Source organism: Phoenix dactylifera, chromosome 13 (assembly GCF_009389715.1).
Source record: "Phoenix dactylifera cultivar Barhee BC4 chromosome 13, palm_55x_up_171113_PBpolish2nd_filt_p, whole genome shotgun sequence".
Classification (NCBI taxonomy): Eukaryota; Viridiplantae; Streptophyta; class Magnoliopsida; order Arecales; family Arecaceae; genus Phoenix; species Phoenix dactylifera.
This window is the reverse complement of record NC_052404.1, coordinates 7,130,429-7,149,325: the sequence shown is the minus strand read 5'-3', so window position 1 is coordinate 7,149,325 and position 18,897 is coordinate 7,130,429. Positions and strand designations below refer to the sequence as shown.

General features: G+C 45.1%; 2 protein-coding genes across 2 annotated transcripts; one reads left to right on the top strand and one right to left on the bottom strand.

Moving 5' to 3' along the window:
* Positions 1 to 3,244: 3,244 nt before the first annotated feature.
* On the bottom strand, positions 3,245 to 7,528 carry LOC120112886 (ubiquitin-conjugating enzyme E2 32-like). Its single transcript, XM_039132886.1, has 5 exons — positions 7,194 to 7,528; positions 6,364 to 6,495; positions 6,152 to 6,236; positions 3,950 to 4,113; positions 3,245 to 3,858 (listed from the first exon to the last, which is right to left on the bottom strand). Exons 1-5 carry the CDS (start codon positions 7,302 to 7,304, stop codon positions 3,430 to 3,432), a joined length of 921 nt encoding a protein of 306 aa, XP_038988814.1. The 5' UTR covers positions 7,305 to 7,528; the 3' UTR covers positions 3,245 to 3,429.
* A 2,068-nt stretch (positions 7,529 to 9,596) lies between these two features.
* LOC103720661 (DELLA protein RGL1-like) lies at positions 9,597 to 11,285 on the top strand. Its single transcript, XM_008810485.4, has one exon. It carries the CDS (start codon positions 9,597 to 9,599, stop codon positions 11,283 to 11,285), a length of 1,689 nt encoding a protein of 562 aa, XP_008808707.3.
* Positions 11,286 to 18,897: the final 7,612 nt, after the last annotated feature.

Below are 18,897 nucleotides of genomic sequence, written 5' to 3'. Positions count from 1 at the left end.
AAGGAGCCGTCGACCCGCAACAGATAGAGGAGGATTTATTCAATCACATAGTTTGGGCTCCTAGAATATGGCGCCCTTGTGGCAATCTATTTGATTGTATCGAAAGGCCCACTGAATTGGGATTTCCCTATTGGGGCGGGTCATTTCGGGGCAAGCGGATCATTTATCATAAAGAGGATGAGCTTCAAGAGAATGATTCGGAGTTCTTGCAGAGTGGAACCATGCAGTACCAGACACGAGATAGAGATAGATCTTCCCTTCTCTCTTTAGTTCTAAAAAGAACTTCCTCCAATTTTGCCTTTGTATCTCTTTTTGTAAGTGGATGCTCTGCAATTGCTTGTCTTTTACTCGCCTTTCCTCGTCCCACCAATCCTTTAGCCGCCCTTCCCAAGTTTGAAGTTCCTCCCGGGCCTCCTGTAACAACCTTTCTGTCTCCCGCAGCTCTGAAGAAGAGGCAGGCTCCGGCTCAGCAGCCGGGGGGAGGTTGAGATCGGGAAGCGGTCGGTTCGAAGGGCCGACACCGCTTCCACCGCCTCCGATAGAAAGAGGAGTTCCTACAAGTGAAGGGTGATGCCGTCAAAGAAGTGATCAGCATTAAGATCTTTCTTGGGGGTTAGCAGTGCCAGCTTTACAATGATAGGGGCAAGCCAAAACCTTCATTATTCTTAGTAAGATAGGTTGCTGGCGAGCCTTCTTTATATTTCTCCCTAAAGAAACGAGCCTTCACTGCCTCTTGATAAACATGTGACTATATAGGAGCCACACTCCTCCAGTAGGCAGCGGATGTTGTGAAGCAGCGGCCGCTTCCCAGACGTGCATCCTTGCCCCCGGATCCACTCGATGATTGTAGCTGAGTTCTTCTCCAAAAGTATGTACTCCGCGCTCAGCACCCGTCGCACGTAGGTAACACCCTCCCAAGCCGCGCGGAGCTCGGTGCACACCATGGATATGTCGAAGACCATCGCCCCCTACTGCCACTAGTCTGGTGTCGTGGTCTCTAATAACAAATTCCACACCTCCGCAGCTCTCTCTCTCGCTCAAACTGCCGTCGAAGTTCATATTGAGAAAGCCAGGGGTGGGAGCACCTAGGAAACAAGAATAGACCTAGATGTTGTACTAACAAAATAAGTGCCCCAGATTTTCCTAGCTAACCCAACAGGCGAAACCTCCGAAATGCCGAGAAACTCCGCAGCATGCAGTAGAACTCTTTCCGCCACTGCCCTCAGGTGAGAGCCGCCGTTCTTGAAGACCCGGGCATTCCTATCCAGCCAACAATAGTAAGCCAAGTAGGCAGCCCGTGTCCCCTCCTCATGCATGAGACCCCTCATAGAGTTCTCCAAGAAGCCCATAAAGTCCTCAATAAACGACTACCCTGCCGATGGTTGGGGTGGGTTGAGGCACACTCCCAAATCTGGCCAGCACGTGGATACTCGAAGAGAGCGTGGTAGATAAACTCCTCCACCCTTGGGCATACCATGCAGACTGAGGGAATCCGCACTCCCCGCCTGACCAACACATTTCTAGTGGGCAGACACCCCCACGCCACTTTCCAAAGGAACAAAGCAACACGGGAGTGGATGTGCATCCTCCAGATTCATCTGCCATCTAGCTGCCGCACCAGAGACCTCCCAACCAACCTAAAGACGTCATAGGCTCACACTACTGACCTTCCAGTCAAGCTCCAGACCCTCCTATCCATTGTCTCTCATGCGGGTATTGGTACAGACAGGACCGCTCAACAAGCGACTCTCCAAACATCAATCTGACGAGGTCCCTGTCCCACCTTCGCTCCCCTGGAGCAAAAAGATCATAGACTCTGCGGCCCTCTAGCCCTCCCTAGTTGAACATGGTAGGTCAGCTCTGCAGTGGGACCTTAGAGAGCCACCTGTCCTCTAAGACGCTGACCATCTGCCCATTCCCGATCTCCCACCTAATCGCTGATGATACCATCGAGGCACGAGCACAGATCTCTCGCCAGATGAAGGAGGATCCCCGTCCAACTCGGGAGGCAGATGGAAAAGCTAGATACCCATACTTGGCCCTTAGTAGCACTTCCCAAAGACTCTCCGGCTCTAGAAGAAATCTGGCAGTCGGTTTGGTCATTAGCACCTCTTGTCACTCCACCAAGGAGTGGACCCCCAGTTCGCCCATGCTAGTTGGCTGATATATAGTCTCCCAGGCCAGAAGGTGGACGCCTTCTCTGTCACCCCGCCGCCCCCAAATACTCCTGAACAGTCACTCCAAGCACCGTAAAACTGCTATGGGTACCATGGTGTGAGCCATCAGATAAAGAGGAACGAAGCTCAAAACTGACCGTATTAGCTTAACCTTGCCTATCATAGATAAGCCGCCCGCCTGCCAACCCTCCAATCGCCGCCTGATGCTCAGCTCCGTGGATAAGCTCTCACTCCTACGTAGCCACCGTCCAGTAATTAGAACTCTGAGGTAGTGCAGAGTCCCCTCCTATGTCCAAGATGTGCATGACTAAGACCTTCATCCTTGAGTCGGTCTTCGGGCTGAAGGAAATAGCTGACTTTTTCAGGTTCGCCTGTTGGCCTAACACCCCACAGTAGGCCCTCAAAATCCTGTGTATGGTCAAAGCTAAATGCCTCGTCGCACAGGCCAGAAGTAAACAGTCATCCGTGAATAGCAGGTGTGATATCTAAGTCAGGCCCCCCGTTGATCTATATGGCTCCACCTCCTCTCACCGACACATGCAGAAGGACTCGAGACAAAGAATCTGCATAAATAATAAATAACAGTGGTGACAGAGCGCATCCCTGCCTCAGCCCTACCAAAGACTCGAAGAACTGCGACAGGGAGCCATTAACCAATAAGGCAAAAGAAGGGATCAGAATACATCCCTGAATCCAATTGATCCAAAGCGCAGGCAAGTCAAACCCCTTCATCCTGTCATATGCCCGCTCCATGTCAAGTTTGATACCCATCAAACTCCTACATCTCAGCGCCCACTAGAGATCTGCCATGAACTTGTGAGCAATGAGGATGTTGTCGGAGATGAACTGCCCTCCCATGAATGCCCCCTGCTTAGAACAAATCATTCTAGCCTTGATTTCTTACCAACAAAGAAATGAGCTCTAGTTTCCAATGCTTGTATTATCCAAAAAAGATATATTGGGAAAGACACACTGCCTCCACAGTTCTCTTATTTGTCCTTGTCCTTTCTTTGTTTGCAGTTTCAGGGAAACCTCCATTGTATCCCAAAAAATAAGAAACAAAATCCTTAAGATGGTACAACAATATAAGGTATCTTATTAGCAAAACTTATTTGACTGTCAATAATACACTGCACACAGTTTATGGCTGTAGACAAGCATATACATTTCTCTGAAAATCAACGAGCATACTATTTCGATCACTTGATCCAGCATGACCATAAATTCCACCCCGAATGTCTTATCTCGCAATTTACAGCCCATCCACAAAGCCAGCAGACCCACTGGACTTCAGAAATTTCTTCACAAGAAGGGCTACGATAGCAACAGTTAACCCAAGGGCCACCCAAGTGAGCAGGCGGTCATCCATTGGCTTCTGAGCTCTAGCCACAGGATTCTCAGGTTGCTCGCTAGCTTCCACTTGTGGTGTCGTCGACAAGCTCACTCCAGCACTGAAGCTGACTCTCAGACGACCTGCAGCTGCATCCACGTGGACCCCAGGCACATCTTCCACAACCCGCCGCTCCATTTCTGGGTTTGGATGGTCTTCAGTGGCAGCAACAGTGTTGGAATTTGGACTAATTTGTTGTTCATTGCTTGCATTCTTTTTGCGTTCATCGATGGTTTGGACTGGAGCAAGTTGAGGCACGGGGGGCGCTCTACTAAGCATGCATTGGTGAATCTGTCAAAATGGAATCACGAAATTGTCAGAGATGTATATATGAAAGCTAGATTGAGAGAGAATTTTAGGAGCAAAAAGGGTCAAAGCAAACCTCGTCAATTAATATTTGTCGCTCTGGGCTGCCATATTTTGGGGCAGCTTCGCGTGACTTGATGGCAAGATCACGCCTTACTTCCTTCTTGTAGTCTAGTGAGCCAAGTGCTCCATCTGGGTTGGTTGGCATAAATGCAATCAGGGCTACTAGTGCTGTGCGCACTGGGGAGATCAGAGAAAATGACTTGGGTTAGTCATAGTGATAAACCAAAATGCAGCATTGCTTACTCAAAAAGAGAATTTAAACAAGGAATTCTGCTTCATTCTAGGGATTAATTTTTTGCACAAAGCAAAGCCATCAACTCATTGAAGTCCAACTTTACACATGCCAAAATCCATACCCCAAGATTCAGGTGGCCATCGAAGGTCGGATCCCAAATCTTCCTTTGTTTAAGGATGACGAGTCCATGCTCAAGCTTTTCATTTTTTGAGAAATATGTGGGGTTGCCACCACCAGTCCTCGATCTTCATTTTGCTACCCAACAGCTAGCCTAAACATCTGATTACAGCTAGAAGCAGCAAAATATAAACCACACCATTTCTAGTTCAACCTATATCCAAAAAAACTCTCACTGAATCATAGATCAATCACTGATCAACTATGGCCTGACCACAACACAACAATGATGCTTCTAAGTTGCAGCAGGGAAGGGGAGAAACAGAAACTTATAAAAGCTCTCGAATTCAACAGAAACAGTAGCAATCGGACTGCCCTCTCTCATCCTTTAAAGATCCCCCACTCCAACCCATCCCCACAAGGAAAAAGAAAACATCAAACTACATGCTTCTTTGCTCTTATTTAATGTATTACATAGTGCTTGCTTACATTCACTTCTACCGTGCCTTTTTGGTTTTCTTTAAGTCAACGTAACTCCAAAACTGAGAAGCTTTTAGATGTCTGATTTCTCAAAAGACAATTTGAGGGGGGAAACCACCGTGAGAGGGGGCAATATTGTGAACCGTGAAACTTCAACAATTTTCTAATATGTAATATTTATAGAATGAAAGAGATTCAGGCACCTATATGTATAACTGCTTTTCAGAAATCACGCAAAGTAAAAGCTTCCATAGTTTATTGTTACATCCATATGAACATAAATAAAGATCAAGAAAGGCATGAAAATGGCACAAATAATTTTCCTAAAGCACTTCAATATGTTAGGACAATATGAACAAATGTTAAACCATGAAACGAACGCATAAATACAAGAGCATAACAGAATACATGGTATCTATATTCATAATATAGAGTATCATCAACAACAGAAACTTAGATGGCGTTTGTCAGTCCAGTCATTAGACAAAATGTTGTTATTTGGTATTTTTTTGTAACAAAAATATGCTGCTGTAGCACCAAGCTCATATAGTCTACAAACTAGAAATGAGAATAGACCATGAATATTTGGTGCTTGACGCATCAAAGACATGGCATTTAAGCCTGATATCCACATAATTAAGTGTTGAACTTCTAAGGTACCAACTGGTTTGACAAATCCAACGACCAGCAATTTAATAGTTGCAAGCATGACGGACTGCATGATCAGACAATGAACACAAAGAAAATCATTGGAAAATATTTGGCAACACATGCAATCCCACAGTAACTATGATTTTATAAACAAAAACACACTATTAAATAAACCCCACAGATTAATTCAAGTCTTCCTTATCTGTATTCTGCATCAGCTATCTAATGCCTATTAGTATGGGCCTATCAGAACTCTGCTTAAGTTTTAGCTTACGATTTTTTACTCTCTCTTTTAGTGAAATGATTTAAAGAAGATTAAAATGCATGTAATACCTGAAAAGAAGAAAGAAACCACCAGATGACAAACTTTGTTCTAATTAAATTACTGATTCAAAAGTCTCCTTCGTAAAAATCACAAAAACATGAAATAGATGATCGATGAACTAGGTTCCAGAAAACCAAAGATTATAATCTAAAGCTATTCAAATTTTAACCTGACCCTCAGTTAACAAAAAGTTCATGTCTATAATAAATATACTGCATGTTTATTCATTTTCTTGATGGCAGATATCATACGACTCAGTCTACATGTCAAAGATTTTAAACTGGTGCCACCAATTCAAGCAGACAAAAGAGAAGGCAGAAGAGAGAATAAGAATGAAAGATAAACACCACAAGAACAATATGCATTTTATGATAGTAATCGCATGAACAAGATAATATGACACATACCACTCCATGATGGTTGCCAATGCTCAGGATGATGATTTGAAATGCTTAAGCATATCTTTGTTTGTGTCTCAAAACGACCATTTGGCTGAATAAGAATATAAAAGGAAAAAGGAAACTAGTCAGCAAAATATAAATAAACAAGTCACACCTAAAAAGGGAGAGAGAGAAAAAAACTGCTGTCTGCCATAAAAACTAAGGAAAGAGGATATTACAGTCAGCATCATAAAGGCAGGGGGCTTAAAAGGGTACTCCGCAGGCAATTGGATCCTCCCATGATAGATTCCTCCCTCAAACTCAGTATCACGAGGGCCCCGGATTGCAAATTGCCACTCAAATATATTTTCCTAATCACCATGAAAGACACCAATTTAGACTAAGAATTAAACAAAATTTAATGGCAATTGAAAACATAATTTTTTTGTTTCGTTGTTAATCTTCTTCTCCTCCATGCTAGATCGTGAGTTTCAAAAAACTTATGCCAATTTCTTCTAAATATGTGAAATTGTTCAATTTCAGCCATAAACTGCTATTAAACAATACAATCTATCCTTCCATTTTAATTATGAAGACAAAAACATGATAAAAACTTTTTTAAAGAGAAACTAAATAAAGTTGCCATTCGAATCAAATTATCAATGAGCGTACCTAAATTATCAACAAGAACATGGTCGAATTTAAGAAAATATGCTCGAGCCTTTGTCAAAAATCATCCAAATTTAACAAAATCATCATCACCTAACAATAATTCGCCTTCTTATCAATACGCCCCAATCCTTTTTATCTCAAATTAACGGAGAAATCCCTTTTTCCACATTAGAAAGACCAATTGTAAATCATAATTTCTATTCTACGGTGAACCCAAGCAATGCATGGGGGAAATCAGATTTCGAAACAACAAATCCAGCTGGTATTCCCAACAAGTTTCGATTTTTATAAGGGAATAAGACAATTTCAAACCCTGAATATCAGATCCAGGACTCAAAAGCTCTAAGGGAAAAGATTGGGGCGAAAAAATTAGAGTCAAGGATAGAATTAGAGGTACCTCAAGGGGGAGGCTCATGAAGTCGTCGGACGGATTGGACTGCATCTCCTTCAGCTCCTGGAGGATCCGCTTCACCGCCGGGTTCCTCCGGTTATACCTCTCCTCTGCCATTGCCAAGCGCAAGATAGCAGCCCACCGCCGGCGCACCGTATCCACCACCGGAATATTCCGACAAAAATGATATACTAATTATTGACGCGGAAAAATCGAGAAATTTTGTACACGAGAAGGGAGAGAAGATGGAGATATTTTTGGGTTTTTATGGGGTAATGGAGCAGGTGGTTCTCAGACATCCGTCGACGTGGACTTACATGATGCCGACTCGTGGCAGAGGCAAATGGGGACCCTATGACGTGTTTTGGCGCGAGAAAGTGGTACCTGGCGTGAATTTATTGGCTACATTCTTTCTTTTCCATTTCTTATTGGCTCTTGGTTGGGTGAAAAAAATCCATGGTTAATAGACCCTTCTCTCAAATCGGAAAAATAGACCCTTTTCTAATGACATCTACACCTCTTAGGTAGCCCACTTGTGGTGGAACCCACTTATACGGTTTTGAGAATTCCGTGCGCGCAAAAACATTCCAAATCTGGCGCGTCCCGATCAGATTAGACCCAATCTTTTTTATATTTTCAGACCTATAGGTTAGATTCAAAAGTTGGATTCGAGCTTAATTCTAGAGCAGGTTTGGATTGTTTGTTTTTCAACTCAACCTAACAATTGTCCAAGTTTATTTTGGACCAACAATAAAGAACCTAATGCAATCTAAATTTGATCCGAGCCGTTTCAAAAATCAAATCATATAAATCTTCTTGTTCAGTCTAAATATCTTTCTCAATTCATTGTATGAACTCTAATTTAACTAATTTCTCCTCTCTTTTTTTTTTCTCAACTACATTTTTCGCTCATTTATTTTTACTTAATTAATTTAAATATTTATATTTTATTCATAGTTTTGGTAGATTCTTATTTATGGTATCCTCAAACATAAATGCTATTTGTTTATTTTTATTTATTTCCATGCAAATAATTCAATGATACATAAGTAATTAGGCAAAAATAATTATCATTAATTCAAGGAATTGTAATATGGCACATATTCAAACTTGTAACTTGGAGATTGAAGAACTTATCAGTTGAGGAATTTTTTATTTTTTTATTTAAAAGACGCGACGTTTTATTAAGATAAAACAAAACGGCAAAAGAAACCTGGCTCAAGCCCAAACCCGCGGGGGGGGTCCCCTGCGCGTGATAATCGCAACGCGCCCAGTTAAATGTTTCCGAATCGGATTTGCCAATTTTGGCTTGGACCTCCATTGGGCTCATGCGCGCGTAGGCTACTTTCTTTCTTTGCTTCACCAAATTAAAAGGTTGAATACTATATAAAGATCTTTTGAGTTTTGTTCCTTTCCAATGTGGGACTAAAAGAAAGTATACTAGACAAAAAGACAAAAGACAAAGAAGGGCAGACTCGGAATTTTGAAATATTCCAACACAGGGTTCTTAGTTGCTTTCTATCTTATTTGCCGGCTTCTGAAGACAACTTCTTGTTATTGTCTATGACATTGGGTGAATAGATATCTTTATCGAATTACAGAGAAACTAGTTTGGAATTTGGACTTTGATGGTATCAATTCTTTGCTTGTCTCTTGCTCCTACCCTTTATCTCGGAAGAATTTTCGAGCGAGAAAATAGCTTGTTCCATTTGATACCTCGTCATAACGAAACCATAAAAAAACTACATTCTTATTTAAATATAATGAAATTTCTAATCTTAAAGCTTTTATTATTGAGGTTTCTTGATATGTGGGCCCTGTGCAACTAACTCGTTGTAAGTCATCGTGCAGGCCATGATTGGTTACACCGCCCAGTCTATGTTTTCACACTTTCTGCTTCCCCTGGCATTAGGTTTAATAACATTTTGGTCCTCTCATTCTATGATTGGTGGCCACATAGCTAGCTACCCACCAACTGCTTGTATCTGGAGCCAAACAGATGAAATAATCATAAAAATATAAAAATTGATGCCGCCATTGATCAATGAGTCGTATTATGTGAGTTGTTCTTAGCTGGGGAAAGCCATTGGAAAACGCGAGAACAATTGGCATTATACCATGGCTCGAATGATGCGTACAATCATGCAAGTTTTCAGTAGGACTGTCTTATATTAACGATGTTGTCATGGATTACTTCAGCTTTCCTGTCATTTCCCCTTGTTGGATTCCGTTCACTCGTTGATTTGCACCACCAAATGTCCAAGCCTTCGGATCGTTCAGCTCATAAAACTTTTATCAGAGCCCATATAAATCTGGAATTGCCAAATCTTGTGAAGAAGCATAGCACTAAACAAAGCTTTGCTTCCGAGATGTTGGGCTCTCCCTTCTCTGCTCAGTGCTTCGATTATGATGGTGCACAGCGAGGCTACAGCCCTCTTCAGGGATTTGAGGAAGAATGCATTGATGACTTTTGGTCAGGTTACAACTTATACCACCATGATGGCCCCTCCGAGAAAGGAACCCCCTTGGTATCCAGTGAGCAGCAATGAGCAGCAATGCTTCCAAGATCTTGCAGCGATGGATGACATGCAGCTCGATACGATTTCTGCAGCAATGCAGTCCCTGGACAAGCCTTTGGCCCTGGAGACAGAGGTAGAGCAGCAACTGCTGCCTGAAATCTGCGAGCTCCTTGGATCGAAGGAGAAGGCATCCCCGGTGACCATCTCATCATTAGAGCTTCTGAACAACTACAGATCTAGCCACGGTCGCCTGAGTGGAGAAAAGCTGAATGAACCAACTGACGGGGTCGCGTACCCGACGGGAGGAGGTGATGAGTTGTCGACAGAGGAAGTCATCAGAATTGCTGCTGCCCATTTTGTTCAGATGTCAACCCATAAAGAAAGTGATCCTCGGCATCCTGCTGACTTCTCGTCTTTAGGCCTCACGAATGAGGAAATCAAGAACGTCGACCTCGCAAGCCTTCTTCTGGTCGCAGCGGAGAAGGTAAGCAACCAGCAATATGATCGGGCTAGCAATTTACTTCAGGAGTGTCGCAGGCTGTCATCCGACACTGGCCATCCAGTTCAGAGAGTTGTTTTCTACTTCGCAGGTGCATTACAAGAAAGGATCAATAGAGAAACTGGAGGGCTTTCATGGACGGTTCCAAAGGATAGGGGAATGACAGCACAAGAGGTCATCAAAGCAACGCGATCCGCCCACCCGTTGCATCTGGCACTCCACAAGAAGGTGCCATATGCGCAAATCAAGGATTTCACATCAGTGCAGACCATTTTGGACAATGTGGCAACCGCAAGGAAAATTCATCTGATCGATCTCTCGATCAAGCACGGGCTCCGGTGGGTTATTTTGTTGCAAGCTCTGGCCACAAGATCAACTTGTCCGATCGACCGTCTGAAGATTAGTGCAGTAGGTTCACCAGAAGAGGCCATCACTGCAACTGGTAACAGGCTGGTAAGCTTTGCTGAAGCTTTAGGTTTGCCTTTTAGTTTTAAAGCAGTGATAGTTTCAGATATTAAGGATCTCAGTGAAGATATGTTTGAACTGGAGGAGGGCGAAGCGATCGGTGTCCACTCTGCAATGGTTATGAGCAGCATGATTGTGAGGCCTGACAGGCTTGAGAATGTCATGAGAGTAATGCGTAAACTTAAGCCATGCATAATGACAGTTGCGGATGTTGAAGCTGAGCTGAATTCCCCATCTTTCATCAACCGCTTCACTGAAGCTTTGTTTTATTGCAGTGCCTTCTTTGACTACCTGGCTAGTTTTATGGACAGGGATGACAAAACTAGAGTCGCTACAGAGGGATCCTTCCTTTGGCAGGGAATCCGAAGCATCATTGCGGCCGAGGGCAGTGAGAGGGTGGTCAGGCATGTAGGCATCAGCGTGTGGAGGTCATTCTTTTCTCGTTATGGCCTCGTCAAGACTGAGATGAATGAGTGGTCACATTATCAAGCTAGCCTGCTAGGTAAGCAGTTTGCTAATGGCCACTTCTGCACGCTCGACAAGAATGGGAAGGCCTTGACCCTGGGGTGGAAGGGAACCCCATTGCTTTTTCTCTCTGCTTGGAAGTTCCAGTAGGGAGGACAGGAAGAATTTTTCTAGTTGCCAATCTGATGTCATGTTCCCTCCTCTTGGTGGCTCTTGGAGCCTTATGCTGAAGTTTCACAATATGCAGTTATGTATGATCCACAGCATGGATTTTTCCTGAAAGTAAACAACCATGATTCCTACATGCTAACTCTTGCCTTCTCACTTTCCATGCAGGATGCATTTATTTGATATTTTGAGCAATTGTTCTAGCAGCCCGATCTCTAACTCGGTCGCTTGCTTGTGGTTCTTGACAATTTTGTTTTCTCCGTCATCTCCCAGTTCACAAAACAAAGAACTATCTTTAATTCTTCAGACAAGTTACATACTTACATCATCACTCAACTGTATGATATTGACTTAATGCAATGCAATCTTGGAGTAAAGGCTAAGTTTTCTCATCAATAATCACCCCAATCACTAAGTACTCAGGTATAAAGAACACCTGCTTTAGCACCCTATACCTTATTAATCTCGGCATGGATTGATATTGAGTTTATTGAGATGCTAAGCAGTGAACTCGAACTCAAGCAAGTACGACAACCATAAGTCAAAACTGACACTAGTCCATGCACCCAAAATGGCGAGACAGGTTCAAAATTGACAACAGTATTTTTACACAAAACCCCCCATCGAATGGAGCTTTATGTCTTGCAGCAAATGGTGACTTTGAGTTGGTCTCGGCACTTGGCATGGCGAGACCAGTTCAAGCTTACGTAGAACGTTGATGTCTGAGATGAGAGACTTATTTTCAATAAACTTCTATAGTTGCTGATTTTTTAGTAGCTTTCTTAAATTCTGGAGAGGGGAGTGGCTTCTCTCTCATTTTCATTTAATAGGTGTGGTTTCCTCTCCTATCTATTTAATAGGTGTGTGCGTGTGTATTGTGTGCGTGAGACTTCTCTCTCCTATGTGTTTAATAGGGATGCTTAGTGATGCAAATGGATCGGGTTGGGTCTTGAGTGACCCCGACCCAATCCGGTTTTTTATTCGGATCTTAATTTTGGACCCCAACCCGACCCATTTGAAGATCAGGTCGGGTCGGGTCCACAACTACCATTTTTAACCCAACGGCTCATTCGAGTCGGGGTCGAGTCCATATGAAACTCGGACCCGACCCAAAAAATTCGGGTCTGAGTCGAGTCTGGGTCAAATCCGGATGGGATCGGGTCCTTACTAGAAAGCTTGAAACTTTTTCACCGACGAAAAGATAAAAATTTTCGATCAAAATTTGTTAAGAAAACAACCCCAAAATTTTTATTAGTCAATAATCAGTTGTGAAAATTTTGTTATTTGGTATTGATGATCATTTTATGTTTTAAGTTAAAAGAGGTGTTTTGCCTTGAATAGGAAAAAAAAGCTCAGAAATCTTCGTCCTCTTCTTGCCTCTTGCTTTCTCGGTTTCTGTGATAGAATTTTTTTTTTATTTTTCCTCCTCGTGTCGGCATTATTTTTTTCCCTTCATATTTTCTCTCGCGTCTCCTCACCAGTACAACGTCTCTCTTTTGCCTTTGATCTATCTCAACCATCGGGTAATCAAACTCAATGGATCATCAATCTTTCTCTTAGGAGCATAGCATGCATTCTCACTGTTCGAAGAAATGCCTAACTCTAATAGTTTGTTTAGGTACGAGAGCTCCAGGGATAAATAAATATGCGATCGGCGGCTTGCACATTCCTTCGCACCCGGCGGTTGTTGGATCATCCACTGATTGCTTTGAGATCTTTGCAGTGGGTAATCCGATGGTGGATTTGCACCAAGGTAGGTGGATCCTTCTTTCGCGCGAAAGATGCAACTCTGATCCCTCTCTCTCTTGTGTGTGTGGAGGCAGTGATGATGAAAGCTCTTTAGGTGCCTCCCATGCTTTTTTATTTTGGTAATGATGGCTTGGCAGCTTGGATGGTCTGCTGGTTTACAAACAACCGCTACAACCATTTGTTTGAAAAATGGTGCAGGAGGAGGAATGATGCATCGAAGGCGAATCTGAGCCTCTACTTGCTTGTGGGCCTGCGGGCCTAAACGGATAATTCGGGTTCGGGTCGGGTCGGATCGGGTCGTTGGATAAACGATTCAAAATTGACTCAAAAAAATGGGCCGGGTCAGGTCAAGATTCAGTTAACCCAGATCTGACCTGAAAAATAGAACGGGTCCAATTTTTAGGACTCGACCTGACTTGCCCCCGCGGGCCTTCCAATTCGGATCCGGGTCGGGTCTAATCGGGGCGGGGTGGGTCGGAGTGGGTCACGCATCAACCCGACCCATTTGCAGCCTTAGGTATACCTTAAACGTTTGATTGGGCTCTCTAGGATTCTTAGGCCCTGTTTGGGAGAGCTGTTGGAAATAGAGCTTTTATAAAAAGTTGTTTGCTATTTGGTAACTACATTTCTAAAGTGTTGTGCCATTTTAACATCTGTTTAGTAAACAAATTGAGAAAGTACTTTTGGTATGACAAAATGGCTACAAAGAATATTGCATAGTATTATACAAAAGAGCATAATAAAATATAATATGTATTAATACATAAATATATGATATAGTATAATATTATTATAATGTAATATAATATTATTATAATATAGTAATATAATATTGTATACTATAGCATAATAATTAATATAATATTAAATTATTTAACATAACATATCAATGTATTATGATATAATGTAATTATATTTCTAGTATAATATAATAATAAATATATAAAATATTATAATTATTACTGTAAATTAATTTTTTATAATATAACAAATTTTCTAGCTAGGTGATAAAATTAGTTAAACAATTATTAAAGGGACATTTTATGTAATTGTTATATTTTATCACAGGTATTTTGGTCAAAAAAATAACTTTTCGACCCGGCTTAAAAGTACTTATTCGGAAAGTTCCAAAATGGAGCTTCTTCCAAAAAACTATTTTTAGCTTTCTGAAAAAGCTAAAACAATTTTCCAAAATTTTTATCAAATACCTCTATTTCATCTAAAAAAGCTTTTGGAGGGACAGAAAGTGCTTTTTGGCCCTCCAAAAACCCTCCTAAATGGGGCCTTAGTTGCTTCTTATCTTATTTGTCGGCTTCTGAAGACAACTTTTTGCTACTGTCTATGACACTGGGTGAATAGAAATCTTTAGCAAATTAAAGAGAAATTGGTCTGGAATTTGGACTTTGATGGTACCAATTCTTTGCTTGTCTCTTGCTCCTACCTTTTATCTCGGAAGAATTTTCGAGCCAGACAAATAGGTTGTGCCATTTGATACCTCGTCGTAATGAAACCATAAAAAAACTACATTCTTATTTAAATATAATGAAATTTCTAATCTCAAAGCTTTTATTATTGAGGTTTCTTGATATGTGGGCCCTGTGCAACTAACTCGTTGTAAGTCATCGTGCAGGCCATGATTGGTTACACCGCCCAATCAATGTATTCACACTTTCTGCGTCCCCTGGTATTGGGTTTGATAACATTTTGGTCCTCTCATTCTATGATTTGTTGCCACATAGCTAGCTACCCACCAACTGCTTGTATCTGGAGCCAAATGGATGAAATAATCATAAAAATATACAAATTGATGCCGCCATTGATCAATGCGTCGTATTATGTGACTTGTTCTTAGCTGGGGAAAGCCATTGGAAAACGCGAGAACAATTGGCATATACCATGGCTTGAATGATGCGTACAATCATGAAAGTTATCAGTAGGACTGTCTTATATTAACGATGTTGTCATGGATTACTTCAGCTTTCCTGTCATTTCCCCTTGTTGGATTCCGTTCACTCGTTGATTTGCACCACCAAATGTCCAAGCCTTCGAATCGTTCAGCTCATAAAACTTTTATCTGGAATTGCCAAATCTTGTGAAGAAGCATAGCACTAAACAAAGCTTTGCTTCGGAGATGTTTAGCTCTCCCTTCTCTGCTCAGTGCTTCGATTATGATGGTGCACAGCAAGGCTACAGCCCTCTTCAGGGATTTGAAGAAGAATGCATTGATGACCTTTGGTCAGGTTACAACTTATACTACTGTTGGGGGAAAAACCCCAAAGTCATACCACCACGGAGGCGCTCGGCCAAAAAGCGCCGACCAGAAAGGAGCTCGGCCAAAGAGTGCCGACCAGAGAGCACCAACCAGAGGGGTGCTCGGCTAGAGAGCGCCAATCTGAAAAGATGCTCAGCCCAAGAGTGCCGACCGGAGCGCCAAGAGGCGCTCGGACCAACCAACGTCCCAAGTAGGGATGCTCGGCTAGAAAGAGCCGACCAGGAAGACGCTCGGCTAAAGAGCGCCGACCAGAGAGAGCGCCAAGAGGCGCCCAATCAAAATAGCCAAGTAGAGATGCTCGGATAGGAACAGCCGACCAGCGGACGCCGACCAGAGAAGCGCTCAACTAGAAAACGCTGACTAGAGAGCGCCAAATAGAGGCGCTCGGCTAGAAGGTGCTCGCCCAAAGGGCGCCGACAAGGAGTACTTGAAGCAACCCCGCCACAGGGCGCCCCTCTGGGCGACCAGCTCGGCTCGGCACCCTTGCCGAGCCGATGCCTTGACTAATACTCCTCCCCGCCAAGCTTTCTCGAAAGGTCCGGCGGCTATACACGCGACTCTACTATAGCCTGCCGCTATCTCCAAGCCATCAAGGCATAAGATCTCTGCAGATATTCGGCACGACCTGCCATCAATGCGTGAGACTCCCTCAAGTCTCTGATGCGCCCAGTCATTTAATGAGCACGGCCCAAGACGATCTCCGGATCACTGAACCATCAGAGCGTATGGCTCTACCTGACCGCCGGTTCATTCGGTAATAAATGCACTTACCATCCACGGACCCCAGGCCCACCACGGCCGGCGGTTCAACAACTCCAACAGGCCCGATCGACCGTGACAATTCCCTGGTTCCGGTCTGATTCGGTCCCGTTCGCCACTACGCCATTAATGGGCCAAATCGTGCCCAATTATTACAAAACAGGACAAACCTCCTGTCACCTCCGAGGTAACAAAAATCCTTCTATAAAAGGAAACCTGGGGGGAAAAAGGAGGGGCAAAAAATAGAAAAAACTCCCCCGGGACAGAACCCTCCTGGACCGGGTGAAAAGAAGCAAATAGCACAGACACAATAGAGGATATCACCCTCTTCATCTTCTTCATCTTATTCAAATATTCCGGCTGTCTTCTCCATATACTCTCTTCCTTGCTCTCTCCACATATCTGTCCCCTCTGACTTAAGCATCGGAGGGCCGGCGCCGGGGAGCCCGGCCACCGGCTTTTTTGCAGGACTTACACCCCTCCAGGAGGACGTCACCGGCCGGCGCACCGCCGTCCGCCCTTCCGGCAGCGGAGCTCCTCCTTCCCCTGGCTTCGCGGCAGCCCCCAGGTCCAATTTCCAGCAACAGTTGGCGCTAGAGGAAGGGACCGAGTTCGCTGCCATGAAGCTAAGAAGCAAAGGGGCTTCCAACGCCTCTCGACGTCCTCCACCTAGTCCTGAGCGTTCCGTTCGGAACTCACCACCCCCGGCCGAGTCAGCGCCTCAAGTTCGACCGGAGCAGTTTGATGCCCTGGTGCAACAAGTGCAAGCCTTGGCTACCGCTGTCCAAAGCTTGCAACCCAGGGGCATCCCAACGGCACCGCCTCCTCCGGCTCCAGCTCAACCGGAGCCTCCTACAAGCGGACTTCCCCTTCGAGGTCAGGACTCCCAAGTCCAGGCCTCCCTCTGGAGAGAGCACCCAGCCAGAGGCTACGGAGGCTGGCCACAGCCTTCAGAAGCTGAGTCGGTTCCAGGGCAACCTGCGCTCGAACGAACCGCTGCAGCGATCCTCCAGAATGATGAACTCGACAAGAAGGTCGAGAAGCTGGAGCGCCAAATCCAGGCACTCCACGGGAGAAAATCAGGACGTGATAACGACTTCGAGTTCACTACGAAGTCTCCCTTCTTCCCGGAGATCGAAGATCAACCGGTCCCACTACGGTTCAAGATGCCCCAGGTGGAGCCCTACAACGGCAAGGCTGATCCCCTGGACCACCTGGAGAGTTACCGGGTCTTAATGACCCTACAAGGAGCCTCGGAGGCCATGATGTGCAAAGCTTTTCCGGCGACACTCCGAGGGCCAGCCCGGCTTTGGTTCACCGGGCTGAAGCCGAGTACTGTCTCTTCCTTTGAGCAGCTCGGCAGACAATTTGCTGGCAACTTTGCCGCCAGCTAGCCCCAGCGGCGGACATCCGACTCCCTCCTTGACATCAAACAAAAGGAGGGAGAATCCTTCAAGGAGTACTTGGACCGGTTCACCACCGCAACATGGGAGGTCCGGGAGCTTGACCAGTCAATCGCCATGTCAGCATTGAAGACTGGAGCCCGGTCCTACAGATTCCTCTTCTCGATCGAGAAGAATTTTCCCACAGACCTCACCGAAATGTTCGCTCGGGCGCGGAAGTATGCCAAGGCAGAAGAGGCCGTGGCAGTTAGGCGGGGTGGGACCGAACAGAACCCCAAGAAAAGACGCCGCGAGGAGCGCGGCCGGCCCAGAAGCCCGTCTCCGCGATGAGCTAAGAATCCGCCCCGCCCGAAGAGTCCACCCCGGTTGAGAGGACCGCCACAGCAGAGGTCACCACTCCGCCCGAGGTTCCCACTGCAGGCCCGTGCACCCCAAGGGAGGTATGAAAAGTATACTCCCCTCAATGCTCCTCGGGCTGAAATCCTCATGGAGATCGAGAGTCGGGATCGCATCCGGCTCCCACCTCCGAAGCCAGATACCCGAACCCGGCGTGATAACCGGAAGTATTGCCGTTTCCACCGGGATCAAGGCCATGATACTGAGGAGTGTTATCAGCTCCGAAATGAGATCGAAGCACTCATCCGCCGAGGGGTGCTCGATCGGTTTGTGCAAGGCCGGCGTGAAAGAAAGAAGCCAGCCGAAGGAGCAGCACAGCCTGAAGGTTCAAATGCCAACAGGCCCATCGCCGGCGTCATCAACACTATCCGAGGCGGGACCTCGGCTGGGGAAGCCTCAGGGGAAGAAGCCTCCTCGAAGCGCCCGCGCACCTCTGAAGCCATCTCCTTCTCAGATGACGATCTAGAGAGAGTCGAAACTCCCCATGATGACGCCATGGTCATCTCCATGATCATAAATAAATTTGATGTAAAACGCGTCCTGGTTGATAATGGAAGCTCGGCGAATGTTTTGTATTTTGGTGCTTATTGTAAAATGGGGATGACAAAAGAATAGCTACGGAGGATGAATGCTCCGCTAGTTGGATTCACTGGGGATTCAGTCCCAGTAGAGGGCGAGATCGACCTTCTGGTCACAGCCGGGCTCGCCCCTCGTGAAAGTACCGTGGGTATGAGCTTCCTTGTGATACGCCTGCCCTCGGTTTACAACGCCATCCTCGGAAGGCCAGGACTCAACGCCCTCCGAGCAGCGGTCTCAACTCACCACCTGCTGATGCGATTCCCCACCAGCCAGGGAGTCGGTGAAGCCCGAGGGGACCAAATGGTGGCAAGGCGATGCTACCTAGCGACCCACGAGGCAAGACGACCAGCCGAGGTGCCTGCCCCAACGACTGACCAGCCCTCAACTGAAGTTATGGAGGCACGGGTCAACCCCCAGAAAGAGCGGGTAGAGCCTG

Excerpts from the sequence above, each read along its gene's own strand:
- LOC120112886 (XM_039132886.1), bottom strand. The coding sequence starts at position 7,304 with ATGGCAGAGGAGAGGTATAACCGGAGGAACCCGGCGGTGAAGCGGATC. Across the intron at positions 6,496-7,193 it reads TCATGAGCCTCCCCCTTGAG|GAAAATATATTTGAGTGGCA; the intron begins GTACCTCTAATT and ends CATGGTGATTAG. Across the intron at positions 6,237-6,363 it reads CTGCCTTTATGATGCTGACT|CCAAATGGTCGTTTTGAGAC; the intron begins GTAATATCCTCT and ends ATTCTTATTCAG.
- LOC103720661 (XM_008810485.4), top strand. The coding sequence starts at position 9,597 with ATGGTGCACAGCGAGGCTACAGCCCTCTTCAGGGATTTGAGGAAGAAT.